General features: G+C 46.9%; 1 protein-coding gene across 1 annotated transcript in view; it reads left to right on the top strand.

The window, feature by feature from the left end:
* LOC135196230 (transcription factor SPT20 homolog) overlaps positions 1 to 24,666 on the top strand; it is a gene marked incomplete in the record, with an annotated part of 603,094 nt that overhangs the window by 53,584 nt on the left and 524,844 nt on the right. The window contains 2 exon segments of the mRNA XM_064222878.1: positions 18,828 to 18,953; positions 19,138 to 19,318. Coding sequence (XP_064078948.1) covers positions 18,828 to 18,953; positions 19,138 to 19,318 — 307 coding nt within the window.

Raw genomic sequence — 24,666 nt, 5'->3', positions numbered from 1 at the left:
CCTCTCCCCTTCTTAACGAAGATCGCCACTGTAACCATCCCAGCTGGCCTAAAAGGGGAACCCTTACCTCAGCTAAGGGAAGCAGGCCCCACTTCTCCGTTGCTCCCTTCGCTTGGAGACTTGTGGGAGGATCTGCCTAACACCTTCTCGGCAGGTAAGCTCAAACCGGACTGCGCCATGGACCAGTTCGGTGAGAAGCTGCCTAGACTTCCTGATAGCCTCATTCAAGCTGAGTTTGAGGCCAAGTCTAGGCTTGCCAGGTCGATGAATACCATGGCAATGACAGAGGTAGCGGCTATTTCATATGCTTCAGAGCCGCTCTTCAAGTTGTTGACCAAGTCACAGACTTATACGGTCCAATCGGACCTGTATGAGTTTTGTACTGCTAGGTCAATTGCCGAAAGCATGTCCTCCAGGAAGCAACTATTCGGCATGAGCCTAATAAGTTGCTTTCCTCGAACATCTGGGGGGCAGACCTCTTCCCAGAAGCTATGGTCAAAGAGGTCCAAAATGAGGCAACAAGGCTCAATCAGAGCCTCAAAGATCGTTGGGGCCTCACTGCAAAGAGGCGCCAAGATCAGGCTGCAGCAGGCAAGAAGCTGAAAAAGGCAAAGCGTTACCAGCCTTATCAGAAGAAGCCTCAAAGATTCAATCAAGCTGTGTCAGCTGTGCCGATTGTACAATCAGGCCAGCCTTCTACCTCGAAGACTCCGGCTCAGCCCATTTATGTGATTTCTCCTCAGGCTCAGCCTTCCACCTCCTACGCTGTCTCCCCCGCCTTTAACCAGGTGTTCGAAGGTCAAGCCTTCCAGCACTATGACCGGTTCGGCAGGGGAGGTAGAGCTAGGGGATCCTTTTGTCAGCGAGGATCAGGAAGGTCGCTCAAGGGGCAGGGGAAAGCACTTTCCGTGAAGGCCGCGGAGGTCACTCGAACCCAGCAGCAGTGAGATCTCCAAGGTAGGAGGGAGGCTGTTTCTCTTCTGGCATCGGTGGGGATTCAGCAAATGGGCACAGAGCATTGTGTCGAAGGGCCTGGATTGGAGTTGGATTGGAGACCCTCCTCCACCCAGACCTTTCCTTCATCTTCCATCGAAAGAACTGACGGAGTATGCGGAGGAGCTCCTCCAGAAAGGAGCAATAGCGAGAGTCAACAGATTAAAGTTTCAGGGTCGCTTATTCAGCGTACCAAAGAAAGGCTCATTAAAAAGAAGGGTAATCTTAGACTTGTCCCGCTTAAACTTGGCCATTCGCTGCGACAAGTTCAAAATGCTGATCATCTCGCAGGTGCGGACCTTACTTCCCCGTGGGGCCGTCACCACCTCTATCGATCTTACAGACGCATACTATCATATCCCTATTGCAAGACACTTTCGCCCTTACCTGGGCTTCAGACTAGGAGATCAGGCATTCTCCTTCAAGGTAGTTCCTTTCGGTCTGAATGTAGCACCCAGAGTGTTCACGAAATTAGCGGAAGTAGTCGTTCAACAACTGAGGTCTCAAGGGATAATGGTAGTAGCGTACCTCGACGATTGGTTGATTTGGGCTTCAACAGTCGAGGAATGTCGTCAAGCCACAAATCAAAAGTCATTCAATTTCCTTTGGAATGATCTGGGGTTTCCAGATAAACAGGACAAAGTCAAGACTCACTCCGGAGTCCAACTTTCAATGGCTGGGCATTCAATGCTGTCGATTCCATCAGCCAAGACGAAAGAAATAGCGAAGTCAGTGAAACAATTTCTAAAGTACAAATATGCTTCAAGGAGAAACCAGGAAAGAATCCTGGGTTCCCTCCAATTTGCCTCAGTGACAAACATCTTGATGAAAGCCAAACTGAAAGACTTAACCAGGATCTGGCGCTCACGAGCAAATGTCAGATCCAGGGACAAAGTATCATCAATACCACAGATTCTACGGAATCGCTGTGCCCTTGGACAAAGTTAAAAACCTGTCCATATCAGTACCCCTTGCAAGTTTCCTCCTCCGGAATCACTAATCACACAAACAAAAGACGAGACGCTTTACTAAGGCGCTGGGATGCTATTCTCAGTTTCAAGAAAGTTCACGGAACATGGTCACCTCAGTACCGCCAGCTTCACATAAATGTATTGGAAGCAATGGCAGTGTTCCTGACTCTGAAGAGGTTACGTCCGCCAAAGAACTCTCACATAAAGTTAATTCTGGACAGCGCAGTGGTAGTCCATTGTATAAACAGGGGAGGCTCCAAGTCAAGACACCTGAATCATGTCATGGTAGCCATCTTTTCCCTGGCGGACAAGTTCAATTGGCACCTCTCCTCCACCCATCTGGCCGGAGTGAGAAACGTCATAGCAGATGCTCTATCCCGTTCAGTTCCTCTGGAATCGGAATGGTCACTGGACAACAGTTCGTTCCAATGGATTCTCCGGAAGGTACCAGGCCTGCAAGTAGATCTGTTTGCATCTCAAAAGAACCACAAACTTCCCTGTTATCTGGCTCCCAACCTGGACCCTCTGGCCTATGCCACGGACGCCCTGTCCATAGATTGGAACAACTGGGAGAAGATTTATGTCTTTCCTCCGGTGAATCTTCTCCTGAAAGTACTGAACAAACTCAGGATGTTCAAGGGTCAAGTAGCTCTAGTAGCCCCAGACTGGCCGAAGAGCAACTGGTACCCCTTGATTCTGGAATTGGGTCTTCGTCCTCTTCGAATTCCCAATCCCAGGCTCTCCCAGTCAGTACAAATGAAGACTGTATTCGCTTCCTCAGGAATTCTCAAAACCCTAACTTTATGGACTTCATGAAGTTTGCGGCCAAGAGAGATGCAAATATCGATCCATGAAATATTCTTTTCCTGGAATCAGATAAAAGAGATTCAACTTTAGGGCAGTATGATGCTGCAGTTAAAAAGTTGGCATCCTTCCTGAGAGAAGCTGACATTAAAATCATGACAATCAATTCAGCTATATCCTTTTTCAGATCCTTATTTGAAAAAGGGTTAGCAGCTAGTACCATTACGACAAACAAGTCAGCCTTGAAGAAGATTTTTCAACTGGGTTTTAACATAGACTTAACAGATTCTTACTTTTCGTCTATTCCCAAGGCTTGTGCTAGACTTAAGACCTTCAGTAAGGCCTACGTCAGTGTCATGGTTTTTAAATGATGTTCTAAAACTGGCTTCAGATACAAATAATATGACATGTTCATTTATAATGCTCTTAAGAAAAACTTTATTTTTATTAAGCTTGGCTTCAGGAGCTAGAATTTCAGAACTGTCGGCGTTATCCAGAGATGCAAATCACGTAGAATTTCTTCCTTCAGGAGAAGTTCTGCTTTCTCCGGATCGCAGCTTTTTAGCAAAGAATGAGGATCCTTTGTTGAGGTGGGAACCTTGGAAGGTTATCCCATCCCCTTCCTCAAGACTCTCCTTTGTCCAGTAACGACCTTACGAGCCTTTCTGTCCAGGACATCCTCATCCTCTTCGGGTCCTCTCTTTAGAAGAGAAAAAGGTGGTACTTTATCAATTAAAGGTATATGGCAACAGATCCTATACTTTATTAAGCAAGCTAACCCTGAATCCTTCCCCAAGGTTCACGATGTCAGGGCAGTAGCCACCTCAATTAACTACTTTCAACACATGAATTTTGATGATTTGAAGAAGTATACTGGATGGAAATCGCCGACAGTATTTGAAGCGTCATTACTTAAAGTCTTTGGAATCTCTAAAATTTTCAGCAGTTGCAGCGGGTAACATAGTTTCCCCTGACTCTGCACAGTAGTTCAGTTGAAGATCCAGATCTCCTTTCTACCTATCTCACCCAACAGTTTGTCTAGCCTACCATGTTCATCCACGTTTGTCCTTGAGTCTTAGCTGCTCTTGTGATGGTTTAGTGGGGGTCCCTTATTTTTTTTGCTAGGGTCACCCACAATTGATTGTACATACTGATCTTTAGGATGTGGTCCCCTTATTTTTATGCTAGGGTGCCACATCCCCATTAATAATGGTTATGGTATTGTTTATTAAGAATTATGAAACTTATTTGGTGTGTCTTTAGCTTAAGTTTGTTCACACACATCATTTATTACAATTATTGCTAATGTTTATTAATAATTATTTAATGTGTTTTGAACTATGATTGTAACACATATGTTTATTTCAATTCAACATGTAACTGATGTAAGCCTTTGTATATATATATTAATTATAAGTTACTCATAAGTATTGTTCTTTAGCCAGTTTGTACGAACAATTGTACATATGTTTTCTTTTAATTATAGTATATACTAGTTGAATTTTAAGTTTTATTGAGACCTTCTTTATTTCAATCTTGTGCTAATTCTCTGGTACAATTTCGCGCAGCGACACGAACTGAGCCCAGAAAAAGGATTTTGACGTAGGAAAAATCTATTTCTGGGCGATTGGTTCGTGTCGCCCAGCGAAATCCCACCTCTTCCCAACCCTTCGCTCAAGATTGATTGCTAACTTCAGGATGGCCACCAGAGGCGCGGCAGTCACCTAAGCGTGGGTTGTAGTAGTAGTAGTTGCTGCCCCGTTCTGTGGGTCGGCTCTCTTCCTGTGGGATTTTGCTGTAGGAAATTTCTAATTGACAAGAAGTTCGTGGTAGTGGTCTCACTCGCCCTAGTGTTCATACCGACACCCTCCTTGTGGGTGAGCGAGTCAGTTATACTGACCTTTTCTTTATTTTGTTTATTCTCTGGTATTTGTTAGATCATTTACCCTAGAAATAATGATTTAAAGGATTATTTGTTCCGACACGGCATACAAACCTTCGGTCCTTTTACAATAGGAAGGTACTAGCGGCAGCTGGATAGGTCGTAAGCTTTCGAACAAGGGGTTCGGTAGTTAACTGCTTGTCCGACAGGCGCGCGCGCGCGACTGGGAGGTAAACAAACCACTTTTGCTTTCGGCCTCACAGCGAGTGGACGTGTGTGTTCGACGCTCTCTGCCCGCTTCTCGTCGTTTGCTTTCTTAAGTATTGGTTGTGTTGTGTATGAAAGAGTTAATTGTAAGTACAATCATTCTCTTTTCATATTAATTCATCTAATTGTTTATGATGGAATCTCCTCGCCTCGCTACCCCACGGAGACTATGCCCGGGTAACCGAAGGGCGTAAATGCGGGAAGTTCCGCTCTTCCCGGAGATAGACCCTCATATTTTGTGTGCTCGGTGTCGGGGGCGCGAATTGCACCCGAGCCGAGCCTTGTGATGTGTGTAATGATTGGTCGGAGGCGCAGTGGACTTTGTATGAGGGCAGGAAGAAGCGAAGGCCTGCAAAGGAGTCGTCGGAAAGCTCTCCCGCGACTCCTTTGGTGACGGACACTTCGTCTTCTTTCCTGCCGCCCGCTCAAACTTCCATGTCTCGCTCCTTCCCCTTCGGGGGGGGTGTGTCTAGGTCCTTCTCGTCTCCTGACTTGTCGAGTGTGGAGGAGGGCGCTAGATACCCTGACGTCCAGTTGTACTCTGGGTCCTCTATCCGTTCGTCTTCGCGCGAGCGGGTAGAGGATCCCCCTAATCACCCGACTTTTACCTCCTCAGGTGCGGTTGCCGCGAAGGATGACCTCGGACAGGTGTGGGCATCGTTGGGGTTGCAGGGCGTGCCGAGTGTCCAGGGGCTGCTCTACCATCTCGCTGGCGCCGTGGCGGTCACCCATGCAACGGTCTCGACCACCACCACGACCCTTACAACACCCGGCTACGCTTCACCTCCTCACCTGGTGTACACCCAGCACGCGGTCTCTGTGACACCCACTACATCGGTGCAGGGGCCAGTCGCCGTAACTCGGGGGATGTGATGCCGCCACCTGGGTGGGTTTGCCGTGCTGCCGCGACCGGACTTCGTGTGCCCGAAGAGCTCGCCCCTGGACCTCCCACCGGTACCTAGGTTGTCTGTGCCGCTGGTCCGCCCATCTGGACCGCCTACACAGTCTGCCCGTACCTGCCGTGACACTGCTGCCGTTCCTGTACCTGCTCCTGCTGTCTCGTCTGCCGTTCCTGTGATGCCTGCACCTGCTGATGTTTGTTCCTGTTCCTGGCGCCGCTGCTCCCGATGCTGATCTGTTCGGACAGGTGCGTCGGGCCCTGTTGCTTGGGCAACAGCAGCCCCGGCTCCGTCCTGGATGACAGATCTGACGTCGGTCCTGAGAAGGTTGACGAAGAAGAAGAAGAAGAGGAGGAAGGTGTCGTCGTCGTCTTCATCGTCTTCTTCGTCGTCCGTTGTCGTCTGCCGCCTCTTCCCCTTCTTCTTCTAAGGCTCCCCCCGCCGAAGAAGAAGAAGGTCGCCTCCCCCCGCCCCCCCCCCCCTAAGAAGTCTCCTTCGGGAACTTCTAAGGGCCCGTCTCGCTCTGGTGAGACGGGGGGTTCTTCCGCTGGTCACCCTGCTCCTTCGGGGCAGGACCCGTCTCTTCTTCCGCAAGGAAGAAGACTACGGGACCAGAGGAGTGCCGGCTAACACCGGCACTTCCTCACCTGCTGTCAGTGGTTCGGCCACAGCAGCAGGGTCCGTCTCGGCCGCGTCGTTCGCGAGAGGTACCGAGTGTACGGTCGCCTACCAGCGACCGTGCAGCCAGGAACCAGACCTCTGAGTCCGCTCAGCGTCAGGTTCACGGCACGGAGCGGAAGACTGGTGACAGCCGCTCACGCGACTCTCACCAGACCAGCTCTCGCTCTCGCGGCGAGCAGCTGGCTACCCGGGCGGACGTGACGGTCCTGACCGCCACGGGCTGAGGCTGGGAAGAGGTCCCCAACGTTCGCCGGCACCAGCCACGGCTGGTACCAGCGAACTGACGCACCGTGAGGATACGCACCGATCTCACGTGACAGTGGAGCTCGCCGGTCGCCTGACCGTCACTCTCACAGAGAGCGATCGGGTACGGCGACCAGCACCAAGCTCCTCTGCACACGAGACCGGGGCCGCTGTTTCTCGGTCCAGCCGTTCTCCACAGCGAGACGGCTCGACTAGGTCTGCAGCTCGATCGCCACCGCGGGTTGGCGATCGCCTGCAGTCTTCCAAGCCCGCTGGTTCTGCCAGCGAGCGAGGAGGGAGCGTCAGGTCTTCCTCTCCCATACCTTCAACCTCCGCGGGTTACACCGGGAGGTGCGAGGTATTGAGGAGTGATCGTGAGGGGTGCGCCCTTCAGGATCCCACCACGTCATCGTACGTACCAGGCTCGGTTCTCGGACCAGCCAGGTTCGTACGCACAGGTGGTTGGAGGAGGACCGAGAGGGGTCTGTCGCTGCTCCTCTCCTTGAGGGAGGAGGGTCTCGGGAGGTGCTCCTGTTTGAGGGACTGGACGGTCCGACTCCGCAGGACGCAGTCACTCTGAGATCCAGAGGAACTTTGCCGAGGTTATTGCGCTGATTCGTCAGCACAACGACCTCGCGGAAGGATCGCCGCTCCCACCATCCGAGCCCACGTCCCGGCTCGAGTCGTTCTGGGGACCCGAAGAGGGAACCCCAGACCGACGGTGGGTTTGCCGCGTTCTGAGCTTGCGGACTCAGTGCTGGACCAGGTTGAATCGCTTGTCTCCGGACAAGACGGTTCGCTCAAGTCTGGCAGGTCGAGCAAGCTGCTTCCACCTCCTCTGCTGCGACAGCGGCGTTTTTTGTTTTTACGTGGCCATCCGAAGACCCGATGCCGCCCAAACAGGTGAACCCGGAGTTAGCCAGGCTAACTCCGGGTGTGTCCTCTGCAGCAGCTCCTGTCCGAGAACCTGTGGTTCTCGCAGCAAGAGGCACTCGGCCTGGAATCTACCGCTATGGCAGCTTTCCAGGCCGTCTCCTGGCTAGATCTGTGGTCCCTCACAGTATCTAAGGTCGCAGCCAACTCCGGGGGAATTTCTCCCGAGGATGACTCGGCCTTCAGGAGACTTTGCCAGTCTGGGGGAAGAGCCATCTCCTTCCTTGCCCACCAGACGGTGAACCTGTGGGCCAACCTGGTTCTCCGACGAACACGCCTGTCCTTACTCGGGTTTCCAGGGGCGGCTGGGCGTGAAGCGGCGTTGGGACTTCGCAACGGACCTTTACGGAGTTCCATGTCTCTCTTCCCAGGAGAGATGGTGGACGCTGCGGTGGACAGACGGCGCACTGACGACAGTGACCGGCTGGTTCACCAGGCGGTCTCGAAGGCTTCTGGGCAGCCTCGGACTGCGGCCAAGTCTAAGAGCTCGGCTAGCGCTTTCCTCGGTGGCTAAGACTGTAGCTGCGTCGAAGCCCCCGGGGAATGACTCTGTCTTCTTCGACTTCTGGCAAGGGGGGCCGTAACCAGCCCTCCTCCCAGCCCTCCTTCCTCCCGTGGAGGCTCTGGGAAGAAGTCGAAGAAAGGGGGGAAACGCTAGGGACGGCGTTCCCCCACCCCCTCACCTGCTGCCGGAAGTGGGGGGGTGCCTGGCCAGCCATTGGGCAACTTGGCAGCGCTACGGCGCCGAGACCTGGATTGTAGATGTCCTTCGGGAGGGATATCTATTACCCTTCGAATCTCGGCCACCCCTCACCTCCAACCCGGTCCAACAGCAGTCCCGTACGTTCCAGGGTCATCGAAGGACGTAGCACTGAGACAGGAGATCAAGACCATGCTGAGCAAGAGAGCTGTAGAAATCGTCACGGATCAGTCACCGGGCTTTTACAGTCGACTCTTCCTGGTGGAAAAGTCTACGGGAGGCTGGCGCCCGGTGATAGATCTCTCTCCCCTGAACCGGTTTTGTTCGCCAGACCCGGTTCACGATGGAGACGGCACGCTCAGTGCTCGACTCATCAGGGAGAACGATTTCATGCTTTTCGGTGGACTTGAAGGATGCGTATTTCCAAATACCCATTCATCAGTCCTCCAGAAAGTACCTCCGCTTCATCCTCGACGGGACGGTGTACCAATTCAGGGCACTGTGCTTCGGTCTCTCAACCGCCCCACAGGTGTTCACGCGAGTGTTCACTCTGGTGTCTGCTTGGGCCCATTCGCACGGGATACGTCTGATGAGGTATCTCGACGATTGGTTAGTCCTGGCGAGCTCCCGCTCGCAGTTGCTACAGGACAGGGATCGACTGCTCGAGTTCTGTCGCGATCTGGGGATCGTTGTGAACTTCGAAAAGTCCGATCTCGAGCCCAAGCAGAGGATGAAGTACCTGGGTATGCTGATCGACACGGTAGCAGGGCGAGTCTTCACCGCAGACTCGCGGATCAGCAGGTTCAGGGAGGCAGCCAACCAGTTCCTGTCTCGGCAGGAACAGGCAGCTCAGCGATGGCAAGTCGTGATCGGACACCTGTCGTCACTCGAGAAGTTGTCCCCTCACGGGCGTCTTCACCTGCGGTCTCTTCAGTGGAGACTAAAGGAGAGTTGGTCACAGGCGACGGATCCCCCAAGCTTTCCAGTGTCACTGACACAGGAGGTGAGGCAGGACCTAGCCTGGCTGCTGGACGACAGGAACCTCTTAAGAGGAGTGCCCCTGCGCACTCCCCCCCCGACATGCAGCTGTTCTCAGACGCATCGACCGAGGGATGGGGTGCACACCTGGAGGAGTTGCTGACTTCAGGAGTGTGGGACGAGAACGACAAGCACCTTCACATCAATGTACTGGAACTCAAGGCAGCGTTCCTCGCTCTCCAAGAGTTTCAGGACCGCTTGATGGGACACTCAGTGGTGTTGATGTGCGACAACACCACGGTGGTGGCTTACGTCAACAACAGGGGGGACTAGTGTCTCTCCCGTTGTACCAGTGACTCGGCAGGTGCACGAGTGGGCCGAGGCACACTCAATAGAGCTGTCGGCACGCTACATTCCAGGGAAGAGGAATGTAGTAGCAGACACGCTCAGCCGTCAGGATCAGGTGATAGGAACCGAATGGTCTCTACACCAGGACGTGGCGGAAAGGCTCTTCGACCTGTGGGGGCGACCAGTCGTGGATCTGTTCGCCACCCGGCACAACAGGAAGCTCCAGGTGTTCTTCTCAGCCGGCCGCCGGACCCATGGGCAGCTGCAGAGGACGCTCTTCAACACCCGTGGGACAACCTCTTCGCCTATGCCTTTCCCCCGTTCAGCCTGATTCGCAAGGTGATCAGTCGAGCACTGGTCACCCCGAATCTCAGGATGATCCTGGTGGCTCCCAAATGGCCACAGGCCATTTGGTATCCGGACCTGCTGGCTCTTCTCGCAGGAGAAACCAGAGAGATTCCCCCTTGGCACAACCTTCTCGCCCAGCCACACGTCGAGCGGTACCACGAGCAGTCCATCTCTACGTCTTCACGGCTGGCTGTTATCCACCATCTCTTGCGAACGAGAGGCTTTTCTCGTAGCGCTGCAACAGAGATGGCTGGAAACGTCCGTCAGTCCTCTGCAGCTGTGTACCAGGGGCAGTGGGCCGTCTTCTGTGGTTTGGTGTCGTAGACGGGGTCTATCTCCTCTCAGAGCCACTCTTCAGCAGGTAGCGGATTTCCTCGTTTTTCTTCGCCGAGAGAAGCTCCTCTCAGTCCCCACAGTCAAAGGATACAGAGCCGCCTTGGCGCTCGTCCTGAAACTGAGGGGATTGGACATCTCGAACTCGTTCGAGATCTCCTTGCTTATGAGGAGCTTCGAAAGGTCTTGCACCCCCCAGGGAACTCAGGGCCCCCTGCGTGGGACGTGACTCTCGTCCTTAGGAGTCTGACTCGAACGCCGTTCGAGCCACTCCGAGAGTCGTCAGACAGGGATCTGACCCTCAAGACCCTCTTCTTGCTGGCCCTGGCATCGGCGAAGAGAGTAGGGGAACTTCATGGTCTTTCCTATGATGTACGCACTCCATGGGGATGGGGGATCTGTGACGCTCGATTTCGTCCCGAACTTCGTTGCGAAGACTCAGAACACCGTCGATCCTGACGACAGGTTCGAGTCATTCACGATCCCCTCCCTATTGGACTTCACCGATAATGATGCGGATGAGATGCTGCTTTGTCCTGTGAGGGCGCTAACGGCGCTATCTGAAGAGAACTCGACACCTCAGGCCTGAGTGTCGACGCCTCTTCGTTAGCACCGGGGTCACCAAGAAAGAAGTATCCAAGAACACTCTTTCATTCTGGCTGCGTGAGGTCATCAGGAGGGCGTATGAGGCTGATGGTAGTGACGACATCCGTACGTCCCGTCCGAGAGCTCACGAAGTCAGAAGTATTGGCCCCTCGTTGGCGTTTCGTAAGAACTTCTCCGTGGCGCAGGTCCTGAAGGCAGGGTCTGGTCTAACCAGACTACCTTTACGTCCTTCTACCTTCGGGATATTGCCCACAGGTCCTTGGATACCTTTTCCTTGGGACCCGTGGTGGCTGCTCAACAAGTTGTGTAGTTAACCCAGACCCTCGCAGGCTGAACAGCATCAGAGTCCTGGTGTGACTTGTGTGGATGGATGTGTGAGTGAGTGAGTGACTGGCTCTCTCTTCCCATCTTTTCCTCCTCCTCTACCTGTGGGCAGAGGGCCACGGTCGTCACTACGCTGGATGAGGACGAGATGCAGGTGAGCTATATGACAGAGCCCCATCCTATCCCTTTCACTAGGGATAGGAGCAGAATATCCACCACTTCCTTCTACAAGGGGGGGGAAGTGGATGCCTACAAGAGTCAAACCCATGACTTTATATTTGCTCCTGTACAGGAACAAGTTCTTACATTGCTGGTACGAAGAGATACGCATGCCTCTCTCTTAGTACTCGGTCCAGAGGTCTGACCATTGATCCTGCGGTGCACACCCCGATCAATCGGACAGAGGCTTGGATCCCTCCCTCGCTCTTACGACCAGGGAGGCTTCCAAGGTTGGGCGAACACCAGTCTGTTCACAAAAGACTCAGATTCCTCCCACCAAGAAGTGAGTCTTCCTATTGTAAAAGGACCGAAGGTTTGTATGCCGTGTCGGAACAAATGACAATTTGTCTAAAATTGCATTTTTCCTAACTATACAAACCTGAGGTCCTTTTACACATAGCCCCACCTCATGCCACCCCTCACTCTGCAGTTTTTTGCTTGGGCCAAAAGCAAAAGTGATTTGTTTACCTCCCAGTCGCGCGCGCGCGCCTGTCGGACAAGCAGTTAACTACCGAACCCCTTGTTCGAAAGCTTACGACCTATCCAGCTGCCGCTAGTACCTTCCTATTGTAAAAGGACCTCAGGTTTGTATAGTTAGGAAAATGCAATTTTAGACAAATTGTCATTTCGCTGGGCGACACGAACCAATCGCCCAGAAATAGATTTTTCCTACGTCAAAATCCTTTATAATTTATATATACTGTGTTTGATGTGAATAATTAATTGACTCTAATAATTAATATACAAACCCATTTTTGTGATAGCCTTGCTAGCCTCCTTTCAGCTTTATGTGTTAAGGGTTGGCGGCAAGGGTGTGCCAACACCTTTATTACATATTTTCGCCCTTTAACGTCAGGGTGAGACAATATGTTATTTTGAATTTACGCTTACACTTTGGAAATTACTGAGGGGAACTTTGTAGGTTTGTCCTTTGTTTTTCTTCCGGTATCTCCTCTTCTCTTTTGTCCTTTTGCTAGCTTATTAGACAAAGATAGAGGAGGGGGCGTATGGGTTTGTGTTTGAGGGATCTCCTCTCATTTTGGAGGGCAGTGCCCTTGGAAGGGAGAGGAGTATCCTTATTTTTTAAATAATATTTTCTTTCTTTTACAAGCTAACAGTGATAATAGTTAATTACACCAGTAGATTACTGGATATCTCTTTGTGTTGACTCTCCTAACCTTGGAATTGTACCAGTAACTTGTAAAATGCTGTGATATTGGTCTTCGAGTGTGTGTACTGTTCCCCTGCTGGAAATCATACTTATTTGCCACTCTTATCTTAGAGTTTCGTCACTGGACAACACCTTCATGGCTGCCCTATGATTATTAACAATATTTCTGCTGATAAATGTGCTTCATCCTGTAGAAGAAATCTTGCAGAATTTGGAGAGCTTGTCAAGTGTCGTCATCTTCCTCTTCGTAATCATCATATTTTTCTTCAAACTCCACCCCTTTGACTTGTAAGGCTCCCTGGTGAAGAAGGAGAAGGTAGTCTCCCCCCCTAAGAAGTCTGGTCACAGGACTTTTAAGGATCTGCCTCCTCGAACTGAAGAGGCAGTTGGGTCTTCCATTGGTTCGCCTGTTCCTTCGGAAACAGGTACCATCACGCTGTCCCCAGGGTCTAGCATGTTGGGAGCCCTAGAAGCACAAACTTCAGTTTGCACTTCTGCTGCTACGCATAGAGTTTCTGCTCCTAAGACTAGCTCCGTGTTGGGCGCTTGTTTGCGAGATTTCCCATGTGCACATAAATCTATGGATTCGCATGCATCTAGAGTTAGTGACACTCAGTCTGCTTACTGTCGTGACTCAGGCACGGAATGAATGGAGTGAGTCACTCAGGTGCCTTACACCTTGCCAGTGAGCGCTCAGTACCCAGGGTTGACGTGATGGTCCCACTGGACCGTTCACGCAGTGAGACTGGTAGGGGATTCCCCATTCAGTCCTCTGAAAGGTTTCAGCCTCGACAAGGACTGGGATGCGTTGAAGGACAGTACTGGCCCTCGCCAGTCAGGTGCACACTTAACTCCACCCAGAACACAGTCATGTTCGTGTGACCAACTGGTCTCGGTGGCAGCGAACGTTTCTTCTGCCGTGAAAGGGTTTTGTAACCCTCCTCGGAAAAGCAGTTCTTCAGGGCAAGAATGCTCTCCTAGACATGCGTCGCGGCCATCACCACAGGTTAATGGCTGCCCACGACCCGCTTCTCCTACTAGTTCTGCTAGCAAGGTGAGCGAGAGCATCCAATCTTCCTCAACCATTCACTCTACTTCCTATGGCTACACTGGGAGGGGCAAGGTGAATAGGATGGATCCTGCAGAGTGCTCTCCATAGATTCAGCGTTGGGGGACTATGTTCCTGGAAGGATCTTAGGGTCCCAGCGGATGTAGGTCAACGTTGTTGAGGAAGGATCTTCTATCAATGGCAGAGAGACCTTTCACTGTCTCGACATCTGGTGTTTAGATTCTTAGGATTCGAACACCTTGAGACAATGTTCTCCCTGGCTCTTTCTGTACTTTGGACGGATTTCAATTCACAGTCCCCTATGGGTTCTTGCGCTGTGGGAGCCTTGAGTACATATTCTGTAGAATTGTACTTTCATTCAAGTCTTAAATGCTCGCATTTAGGACTGGATTTTATGCCTGTTCCTCCACGATTTCTACAGGAGTAGAGGAGGGTCCCCTCCCCGACGATTGTTTGACGAAATTCAGGGGCTCGCATAGCACTTAAATATTTTGGAATTTCTAGCACTCTCAGAGTGTTTTGGTCTTCTATGATCTGCAAACACTTGGGCGAGAGGAGAATTCCTGATAATTGTTATTGCAATATACCCGAGAATCTTGCCAAATGCTCATATTCCGTAGATGAAAACGTAAGTACCCTGCCTGGACAACGAAACCTCTATCTGAAAACATTGAATCAGGAATAGGGGGTTTTAGTTCTTTTGCCAGACATACTATGCTGGCAAGAACCCATTGCCTAATCTCCATAGAATCTGATGCGAGATTCCAATGCTCAAAAAATTCACTTGTCTTCTTGATCGTTTAGGACCAAGAGAAACAAAGAATTCCCTCATAAAAATTTCTCAAAGAAGTTTGATGAGGAGCAGTTCCATCTTGTCTGAACATAGAATCTGTGGCCACAAAAAAGATCCCATTAGAAGTACATGATATCCTACTCTTGTCATATTGAGGTATCGTATAAGATCCCGAAGATCTTAATCCTCTGCTATCTCCAATCCCTTTATAGAGACAGAGTATAGCCTTTTACTGCATTCTTTGATAGCAGATATATACAAAGGTGATTCTTCCCTCTGAAAGGGAAGAAAAAACCGCTATGTGGTTCACAGAGGTATCGGAAGAGGACAGTTTCCTCATTCCCTCTAGCACGATCTGCAGCAATTCTATATCTTGTCCATGACTATTGTCATTTACCTTGAAAAATCTTCTCATTCATGTCCACTTCTGGTCAGTCTGCACGCAGACAGACTCAGAGTGGAGAGGTTGTTAAGGTCCATTTATAATAAATACTGGCCCAAAGCTCAAAGTGGAAGAACTTCTTCCACTCTTCTCCAGTCTCCTGATAAACTATTGTGGATGTTCAGGACTTTTGGACAATGTAGCGCCAACCAGGTGCCATATGCCAAAACAGGCATAAAAAACGCCAGAGGCAGACAGTTTCAAGGAACACTGTCATTGTCTGATGAAGAGAAAGAGGGGGCCTCCAACCTAGCGCAGATGCGCTAGAGGCGAACAAATCGGACAGATAAGAGTGTCCGATGTGGGCATCGCCAGACATCCTCGAGACTCTACCAAGCTCGAAGCTCCAGCAAGTGGAGAGGAGTCAGCCAGGCGCCAGACGCCAAATAGTGCCAGTCTGGAACCAGGCGCGAAGCTACTTCCAGGCGCGAGGCGCCAGCCATGAGTCAGGCGAAAAGCACCTTCCAGGAGTTAGGCGCCAACCAAGTGTCAGGCAGGCGCGAGGCGCCAGCCAGGCGCGAGGTGTCAGCCAGACGCGAGGCGCCACCCAGGCGCAAGCCAGGCTCTAGGCTTCATCCAGAAAAGATCCATTTCAAAGGAAGCCCTGGTCTTCTTTGAAATAAGTGTGATCGCCAAAGCACTTCATGAATAACTTGATGATTCCTTCAAACAGCTGAGAATTAAAAGAGCTTGAAGTGCGAGCTTTTATGAATTCTTGTTTGTTACATAACAATATGTCGTGAAGGACATATTAGCTGTAACTTACGGGAGATGCAACTCTGTGTTGACTTCCCTTTACACGAAGGAGGTCAAGTTGACCTACGAGAGATCCTTCTCTCTTGGTTTTACATGTCTACGGATACGTTGCTGGGATAGGGAGCCGACACTGATCCTTAACTAAGTGAGTTAATTTTTATGTTAACATAGTGTTTTTTTTTTTTTTTTTTTACTTTGGTTTGTTTGAAAGGAGTTTGGGGATAGCTCTTTTCAAACTAAGCACAAACCCTCGTGTTAGGATCAGGTGATCGGGATCGGTGTTGTGCTCCTTAACTATGCCCCTAGGCATAGGTGTATTGTCATGTAAGTGGATAAGACCCCATTGACAAATGACCATTAGATTCTGTCGAGTAAGTGGATAAGACCCCATTGACAGATCTACAAGAACTCTTAGCCATAGGTCACATCCTCGCTGAGGCTCTTGAGACGAAGCAGACTACTAGTAATAGCTAGGAAGTCGACCCTTTGTCTAAACACATAGGAACCAAGGTTTTATTTATTTATTACCTACAACGTATGTTGTTTACCTGTCTAATCAGTAATTAGCTGTCTCTTACCCTCCGCCAAAGGTGCCAATCAACTAAGTATATATCTGACAGGGAAGTTGAATGTATGAAAATGATATTGTTATTGTACAATAAAGTTTCATACATACTTACCTGGCAGATATATACGATTGAATGGCCCACCCAGCCTCCCCGCAGGAGACAGGTGGAAGAGAAAATCTTGTTCTAGAAGGTATGGTTCCTATTCCTGCCACCCAGCGGCGGGGCGGTAGATCACCTGACCTACCTACCTGTAGCGTGTGCCGCAAAATTAGAATTTCTATCGGGGACGACGGAGTCTATAGCTAAGTATATATCTGCCAGGTAAGTATGTATGAAACTTTATTGTACAATAACAGTATCATTTCCTGCAGCATCTTTCTCAACAGGTAAGGAAACAAACAGGCATTTTTATTAATGCTGGCAACTATTTTTATTCCAAATTCATTAACCCATTAATGCTTTGGTTTAAAGATGTCCATGCTATTCCCACCTTCAGGCAATGTAGAATCAGCTATGTAATTACTACTTGTTAAGTTACTTAAGTAAAGATGACATTTTTATAATAATATTAAATTTTATGTGATTGGAGCCCACTCTCCTCCTCATGCTTGGATATTAGGGTATGAAACAAATTGATCTCTGCTAATTTGTTTCCTAAAGTCCCTGATACTATTGGGAAAGTTCATAATTACCTATACACAAATGATAGAAGTGCCACAACGCCAATGTTGAGTTTTTAAGCTGCCGTAGGTTAGGGAACCATAGCTATGTAATTACTTAGTAAGTATACTAAATAAAGTCTAATTTTATTATAAAAATGTCAATACAAGTCATTACGTGATCAGAGCCCTCCCTTCTCCCTACGCATGAATATAAAGCATAAACAAATTGAGCTATTCAGCTGTGTTGTACCTATTTTTCCCTGAAAGTGGGCAGGATTAGTTACTAGTGGTGGACAGAAATCAACTCCGGAATCGATCTTGGCAAGTCTAGCTTAGCGATTCTGGAGTTGACTCACATCCACAGAAAATCGACTCCGCTCTGCTCCCTATTCACCAGCTGTCGGCACACGTGATCATGAATTCATGACTTTCATCAAGATCACTGACCTGGGGTCAGCTCACTGACTGCTTGCACTTAGGGATCAGTCAATGACATTCAGTGGTTATAGGAAGGAGGATATATAAAAGAGAGGAGAGTAAAAAAATATATATATAATAAGGGAGTGTAAAATGAAATAGATTAATAAAGAAAAATTCTAAGGTGAATAAAAATGGGCTTAAACAATTGTAATTTAAGTTAAACTTACAAACAATCTTTGAAACATATAGTAGAGTAATTGATTATAAGTTGATAAGACAAATACAACAGAAGGAAATAATTATAGCATTTATAATGAACTAAAAAAAAATACAAGGAGTAGGCTATATGATTCGAGACAAACTGCTAAAACTAAAAGCCATAGGATTAAGATGGCCCAGATAAGGCAGATAGCCTAAAGCAATGTTCTTCCATATGAAAATAAGCAATGCTACATTAATCTGTTTTAACTCCACCCTACCACTCGATTTTAGTTTGACTTTATGGTCTTGTTTGGTTAGACAGAGAACACCTGCATGTACTTAACTTGGAATGCAGGCCTATGTCTCTCTTAAGCTGCTTAGGAAGCGCCCAAGGGCTGAGTGAATGCTATATTGACATCACCCTGAGTGACCTGGAGAATATTTCTTTCCTCCATAACCTCCCCCAAACCTCCCATCCCTTGTTTGTTTTTCTTAGGTGCAGCTGCACCCTGGAAGTTTACTCCAGAATAAATTTTTGCTAGTCCACCCTCTCCAAGAGTCGATTTTGTCGGGTCCAAAATTAGCGATTCTTGCCTAGCCGTATCAATTACCTACACCAAGGACAAGAGTGGTATCACAACTTTCAAAATTTAAAGCTGCCATTTAAGTGGAAACTAATACCTATGTAATTACTGGGTAAGTATATATAAAACCTTATTTTGTTATAGAAATATAATTTTTATTTTCACTATTACATTTTTATTTTGTGACATACAGCCAAGAACATAGTTAATATGCATGATCTGTCAAGACTAAATTTGGCTCATAAGTGATATTTTTTCATTGACATTGAAAGAGAAATCTGTTCTTTGTCTGTACACTGTAGGCATAGCTAATGGGTATTTCCAGAGGCCCTTCAGCCCCTAGCTGCACTCAATTTTTAGTGTTTTACTTTGCCTTCATATCTTCTTTCTTTCTTCACTCTTGCTGTCCAAAACCTCCAACTTCTTTGTGCAACTGTGGGTTTTTTTTTTCCAGTTCCACCTTTAGATCTTTGTTGAACTTTATTTTTTAAATATTCTGGATCTGTTTATCTTGGTGTCTAACCACTCCAATTCCATCTTTTCCCGGCTTTAAGCACTGAATGGCCAAAAGAGTCCTAGTACGTGGCATGTCAGTTTGAATTTCATTTCATAAAATCAACCTATTTTTCAGTATTTGATTGAGCAAAGCCATGAAATCCTGGTCCAGAATGGCAGTAGTGCTTTGCAGGGACAGCCACTGTTCAGAAAGCTAGCAGCTATCTATGCTGAGGAAGCAGTCAAAACATCCAGGCTTAAGGTAATATTCCGAAATTTGTTTTCATTCGATGTATTATCCTGTGACTTGTGGATATTTGCTATTTTTGAATTTTTAAAAATATTTCCAGATTTTTAGAGGATCATTCTTTTCTTTATAAAATTTCATGTAATAATTATATGTAGACATTTACTCTTCAAATTTGCTAAGCTTATACAAATTCCAGAGCATCAGTTTGACACACAAGTTGTTAGAGAAGTTAGTTAAACGGGAAAGTCTGAACTGTCTGGTTGTCAATTTGTATAGAGGGAATGAAGGGTACTCACTTGCAATCAAGATGTCATCAGGCCTTGAAACAGAGACTGTGCGGCTGCCATATGAAGAGGATGACTTTTTGACATACATAGGTAAGAAGTTTTGAGACCTATAATGAGTTTACATTGGCTGTGAAAAAATTAGTGCTTTAATTACCTTACATTGTGTCTTATGAGGAAAGTGTTTACTCATATGATATTTAATCAGAAAATTAGAATCCCCAACATGAAGGCTGATAGAAATGTTTTCTACCAAAAAAACATTGTTGATTTTATAAACAAATTGAATAGTTTAAATTTGAATTTTGATTTTAATATGATTAGTTTTGATGTAAGAGACTGTAGATGATTTACTTTAATTTTTGGAGGAGGAATTAGAACGTTACAATATTTCTTAACTGTAGAAAACCCCATTATTCTCCTACGGTTATGTATCAAAGATAGTACGTAAATTTTGTTTTAATGGGGAATTTTTTTTGTGGAAAAAGTTAGGCATGGCTATGGGTAATTCCTTATCGCCTTTCCTTAGCAATTTTTACATGGACTTTTTTGAGACAAAACTCATACCAAGAATTTTGCTGCAAAAAGTTATTTACGGTTTTAGGTATGTGGATGATATTTTCTGTATTTGGCCAGTTCGTGAAAATCTCCAAGGATTCCTTATTAATCTCAAGAATTTTACATTTCTGGGTTCGACCTGTGTTCGCCGGTGAAAAGGATCCTGCTGCTCACTTTTCTAGTATAAATAGGTTCTAAATATACCAGAGAAAAAAGCTAGCTTGGTATGCTGAGGTTACTACCCTTGCACGAGCACCCTAAGGGTATAAAGTACAAGGCGAGTGGAAGCCACTATTCGCAGGTCTTCTGCCAATTAGAGGTTTCCTCTCCAAAATCCCTCTCATGGGGAGAGCCGTCGCAGCGGCTACTACTTCCCCCTCGCTACTACTACTACTACCTGACCCAAGCGCCATCTTCAATCCTGTTTTAGAACTGGTGAACCAACGACGCGTTTTTTCTTGCTCTTGGTTAATCGTGCATTAAGTGCTTATTTCGTGATGGCTTCTTCCGAGATGACTTCTGCACCAAAGTTGAGTACAGTGGTCCCCCGTATTCACGTTCTCCGATTTGCGGACTCACATCATTCGCGGATTTTTCTTTGGAACCTATCTAGAAATTATTCGCGGACGGACTCGCCCATTCGCGGAATTTTCCGACGAAAATAATCACTAATTAGTGTATTTTGATGTTTATTTTCATGATTAAATACATTTTTATGATACAAAAATGATTTAATAATTTTCAAATATTAATTTTGATTAACCCTTAAACGCCGGAGCGGTAAATAAAAAAATGACTCCCGTGTGCCGGAGGGGTTTGAGAGTGAGCGCGTAAGCGGAAAAAATATTTTTTTCAAAAAATCACAGCGCGCTTAGTTTTCAAGATTAAGAGTTCATTTTTTGGCTCCTTTTTTTGTCATTGCTTGAAGTTTAGTATGCAACATTCAGAAATGAAAAAATTATCATTATCATATATAAATAATGCTATATATGATAGCGCAAAAACGAAATTTCATATATAATAGTATTCAATCGCGCTGTGGCGCCAAAACGGTTAGAGGTAACAAGTTACTTTTTTTTTCGTTGTAATGAGCACTAAATTGCAATCATTTTGGAATAATAAACACATTGTCAAAACGAAAATAAAAAGCAAACACAGAGAAAAGATTATCACACAAAATGATGCATGAATTCGTAGCGTGCGGATGTAAAAAATAATTTATAAAAAAATTCACCATAAATCGAAATATTGTTATAGAGACTTGCAATTTGTTTCAAAAATGAAGGAAAATGATTGAATATTATAAAAAACTTCCACCAGAATCACAAAATATTGTTATAGAGACTTGCAATTTGTTTCAAAATGAAGGAAAATAATTGAATATTACGATACTGTAAGAGTTTTAGCTTACAAATGCAGTTTTTGACCATTTCGAACGAGTTAAAGTTGACCGAATGTCGAATTTTTGTTAACAAAAATATTTTTTATATGCAAAATATAACAAAAATGAGAAAATGCTACAACCTTCCAATTTTTATTATATTGTGCATGTGTTTGCGCACATTTTCATATATAAAACTTTAAAAAAAGCGTAATATGAAAAGGCTCAAATATTAGGAGAATGTGACCTACGCGTTTTTTTTCAAATATCACCATAAATCGAGATATTGGTTCTAGAGACTTGCAATATGTTTTAAATTTAAAGATAAATGATTGAATATTACTAGGACGTAAGATTTTTATGTTACAAATGCGTTTTTTTACCATTTCGGTTGAGTCAAACAAGTTGACCGATCGTAGTTTTTTTCGACTTATCGTACTTTATATGCAAAATATTTCAAAAATGATAAATGCTACAACCTTCCAATATTTTTTGTTATATTGTGCACGTTTTGCACACATTTCCATATATAAACCTCTAAAAAAAGCGTAATATGAAAAGGCACAAATATTAGGAGAATGTGACCTACGCGTTTCCAGATTTTTTTCGGCCGAGAATGCGGCGCGCGGACGGAATAAAAATATTTTTTTCAAATATTCAACCCATTAAATCGAGATATTGTTCTAGAGACTTGCAATATGTTTTAAAAAAATTGAAGATAAAAATGATGAATAGTACTAGACTGTAAGATTTTTATGTTATATATGCGTTTTTTTTTACCTTTTCGGTTGAGTCAAAGTTGACCGATCGTAGTTTTTTTCGTACTTATCGTACTTTAGAATGCCAAACGATTTCAAAATGATAATGCTACAACCTTCCAATATTTTTTTGTTATATTGTGCATGTTTTGCGCACATTTCCATATATTAAACCTTTAAAAAAGCGTAATATGAAAAGGCTCAAATATTAAGGAGAATGTGACCTACGCGTTAGGAGATTTTCGGCCGAGAATCGGGCGCGAGGGAAAAGGGGTTTTTTTTTTTTCAAAAATTCACCATAAATCGAGATACTGTTCTAGAGACTTGCAATTTGATTTTAAAATGAAGATAAAATGAAATTGAATATACTAGACTGTAAGATTTTTATGTTATAAATGCGTTTTTTGACCTTTTCGGTTGAGTCAAGTTGACCGGATCGTAGTTTTTTTCGTACTTAATCGTACTTTTATATGCAAATATTTCAAAAATGATAAATGCTACAACCTTCCAAAATTTTTTGTTATATTGTGCATGGTTTTGTGCGCACATTTCCATATATAAACCTTTAAAAAAAGCGTAATATGAAAGGCTCAAATATTAGGAGAATGTGACCTACGCGTTTCCGAGATTTCGGCCGAGATCGTCGCGCGGTAGGGGAAAAAAAATATTGTTCCGATACGTAATACAAACCCTCGGTCCGGGCCTTTAACAATAGAAGGTACTAGCGGCAGCTGGACGGTCGTAGCTTCGACAAGGGGAGAACGGTAGTTAACTGCTTGTCCGATCGTGCGCGCGGCCCTGGAGAGGTGAAGAACCACTTTTGCTTTCGGCGCGGGTGTGAAGGACGTGTTTCGTCATCGCTCTCTGCCCGCTTCATCGTCATATGCTTGTTTATATTGTGTTTTTCTACTAATGGTTTGTTTGAGTTGAAAATGAAACTGTAAGTACACTGTTTTCATTTTCATTACTTAATTATGAACCAACATGGAGCTATCGCCGTAGATGCGGCGATTTTCCTCTCTTTTCATGAATTGAACCTTGAATTATGTCTCGGTGCGACGCTCGCGCCGAGTCATGTATTTGGGCGAAAGTGTGTAATTGAAAAATGTAAGTACTTTTTTTCTTATATTTTTTGCCCTGTGCGTCGTTACCGAGAGCGTGATTGCGCTCGGCACGAACCTTTTATTTTGTATGATAAAATGCAATGAAAGTGGATTCGCAATGCAGTATTCTTTTCATTTTCATTTATTTATTTGCATAATTTGGTTTGGATCAATTTCGCTCTTACCGGGAATTGATCCTTAACGATTATTTTCTGTGAAAAAAAGTGAAATCGCAAGTGCAGTATTCTGTTTCATTTTCATATATATTTTATGATAGCATCATATTATTTGGATCAAGTTTCCGTTCTTACCCGGATTTGATCTTTTCCCCTTTAAGTTCTATGAAGTGAATCGCAAGGGCAGTATTCTGTTTCATTTTCATATTACTTTTCACTGCTGTGCGGGGGTAGGGGAAGCGAAGGTCTGCCAGGAAGTCGTCGGAAAGCTCTCCCGCGACTCCCTTGGTATCCAGATTCTTCGTCTTCCTTCCTGCCCCCCGCTCAGCTTCTTCGTTGTATTTTGTATTTGGGGTCTTCCTTGTTCGTTCGGGGGGGGCATGTCTCCCCCCCGTGCGTGAGGGAACCCCAACCCCTTACATAATCTGTCTGTGCTACCGCAGGTGCTACATCCGTGGGAGACGACCTTGGACAGGTATGGACCACTGCGGCTGCAGGGCGTGCCTAGCATCCACGATCTGCTGCAGCGTCTAGCGAGGTCTGGGGCGGTGACCTTGGAGTGGTCTCCACTACAACCTTCACGGCCGCTTATTGCTGCTTCCCCCGCTGGTCTACACTACCCCATGCTGTGTCGGTGACGCCGTCTGCCGCTTCTAGGGCCGGTCGCCGCCGTACCGAGGAGGGGTATGCCGCCGCCGCCTGTGTTTTCTTCGTGTTGCCTGCCCCAGACCTTCCGCTGTTCCAGCAGCTCGCCCCTAGGACCAGCCGCCAGTACCAGTTCCCGCTGGCTGCCGATGATTCTACGAGGCGATGGCTGGGCCTGCCGTAACCTGTCGCTGATGTGGTTCCCGCTACTGGCTTGGCTGTCCCTTCTGTGCTGCCGCTGCCGCTTGTTCCTGCCGCTCCTGAGCTGGTTGCTGTTCCTGTCGCTCCTGGTTCCTGCGCCTGTCCATGCTGGTCTGCCCATGTGTGTCTTCCCAGTCCCAGGTCCTTCCGGACAGGTGCAGTCGGGCCGTGTTGCTTCGGCAATAGCCCGACTCCAGCCTGGATGGAGGACCTGACGACTGTCCTGCGTGAGCTGACGAAGAAGAGGAAGGTGTCATCTTCGTCTTCGTCTGTTGTTCTGCCTCTTCCCCTTCGACTTCTAAGGCCCATAAGCCGAAGAAGAAGGCTGCCTCCCCCCCCCTAAAGAAGTCTCCTTCGGGAACTTCTAAGGGCCCGTCCACCTCGGTGGGACGGGGGTGGGGGTCCTTCTGCATGGTCTCCTGCTCCTTCGTGAGCGGGGCCCGTCTCCCCTTCCGTAAGGAAGAGATAGACGGGGACCAGAGGAGTATCGGTTAGCTCGGTACTTCCTCGCCTGGTGCTAGCGGCGATGCCGCTACGCCAGGTTCCGGCTCGGTCTCTCGTTCGCGGGAGATCCCGAGTGTACGCTCTCCCTCGGGAGACCGTGCAGCCAAAGTTTCGG

The sequence above is a fragment of the Macrobrachium nipponense genome, chromosome 17, assembly GCF_015104395.2.
Source record: "Macrobrachium nipponense isolate FS-2020 chromosome 17, ASM1510439v2, whole genome shotgun sequence".
NCBI lineage: Eukaryota > Metazoa > Arthropoda > Malacostraca > Decapoda > Palaemonidae > Macrobrachium > Macrobrachium nipponense.
Note: the sequence above shows the minus strand (reverse complement) of the source record. Positions and strands in the feature narration are given on the sequence as shown.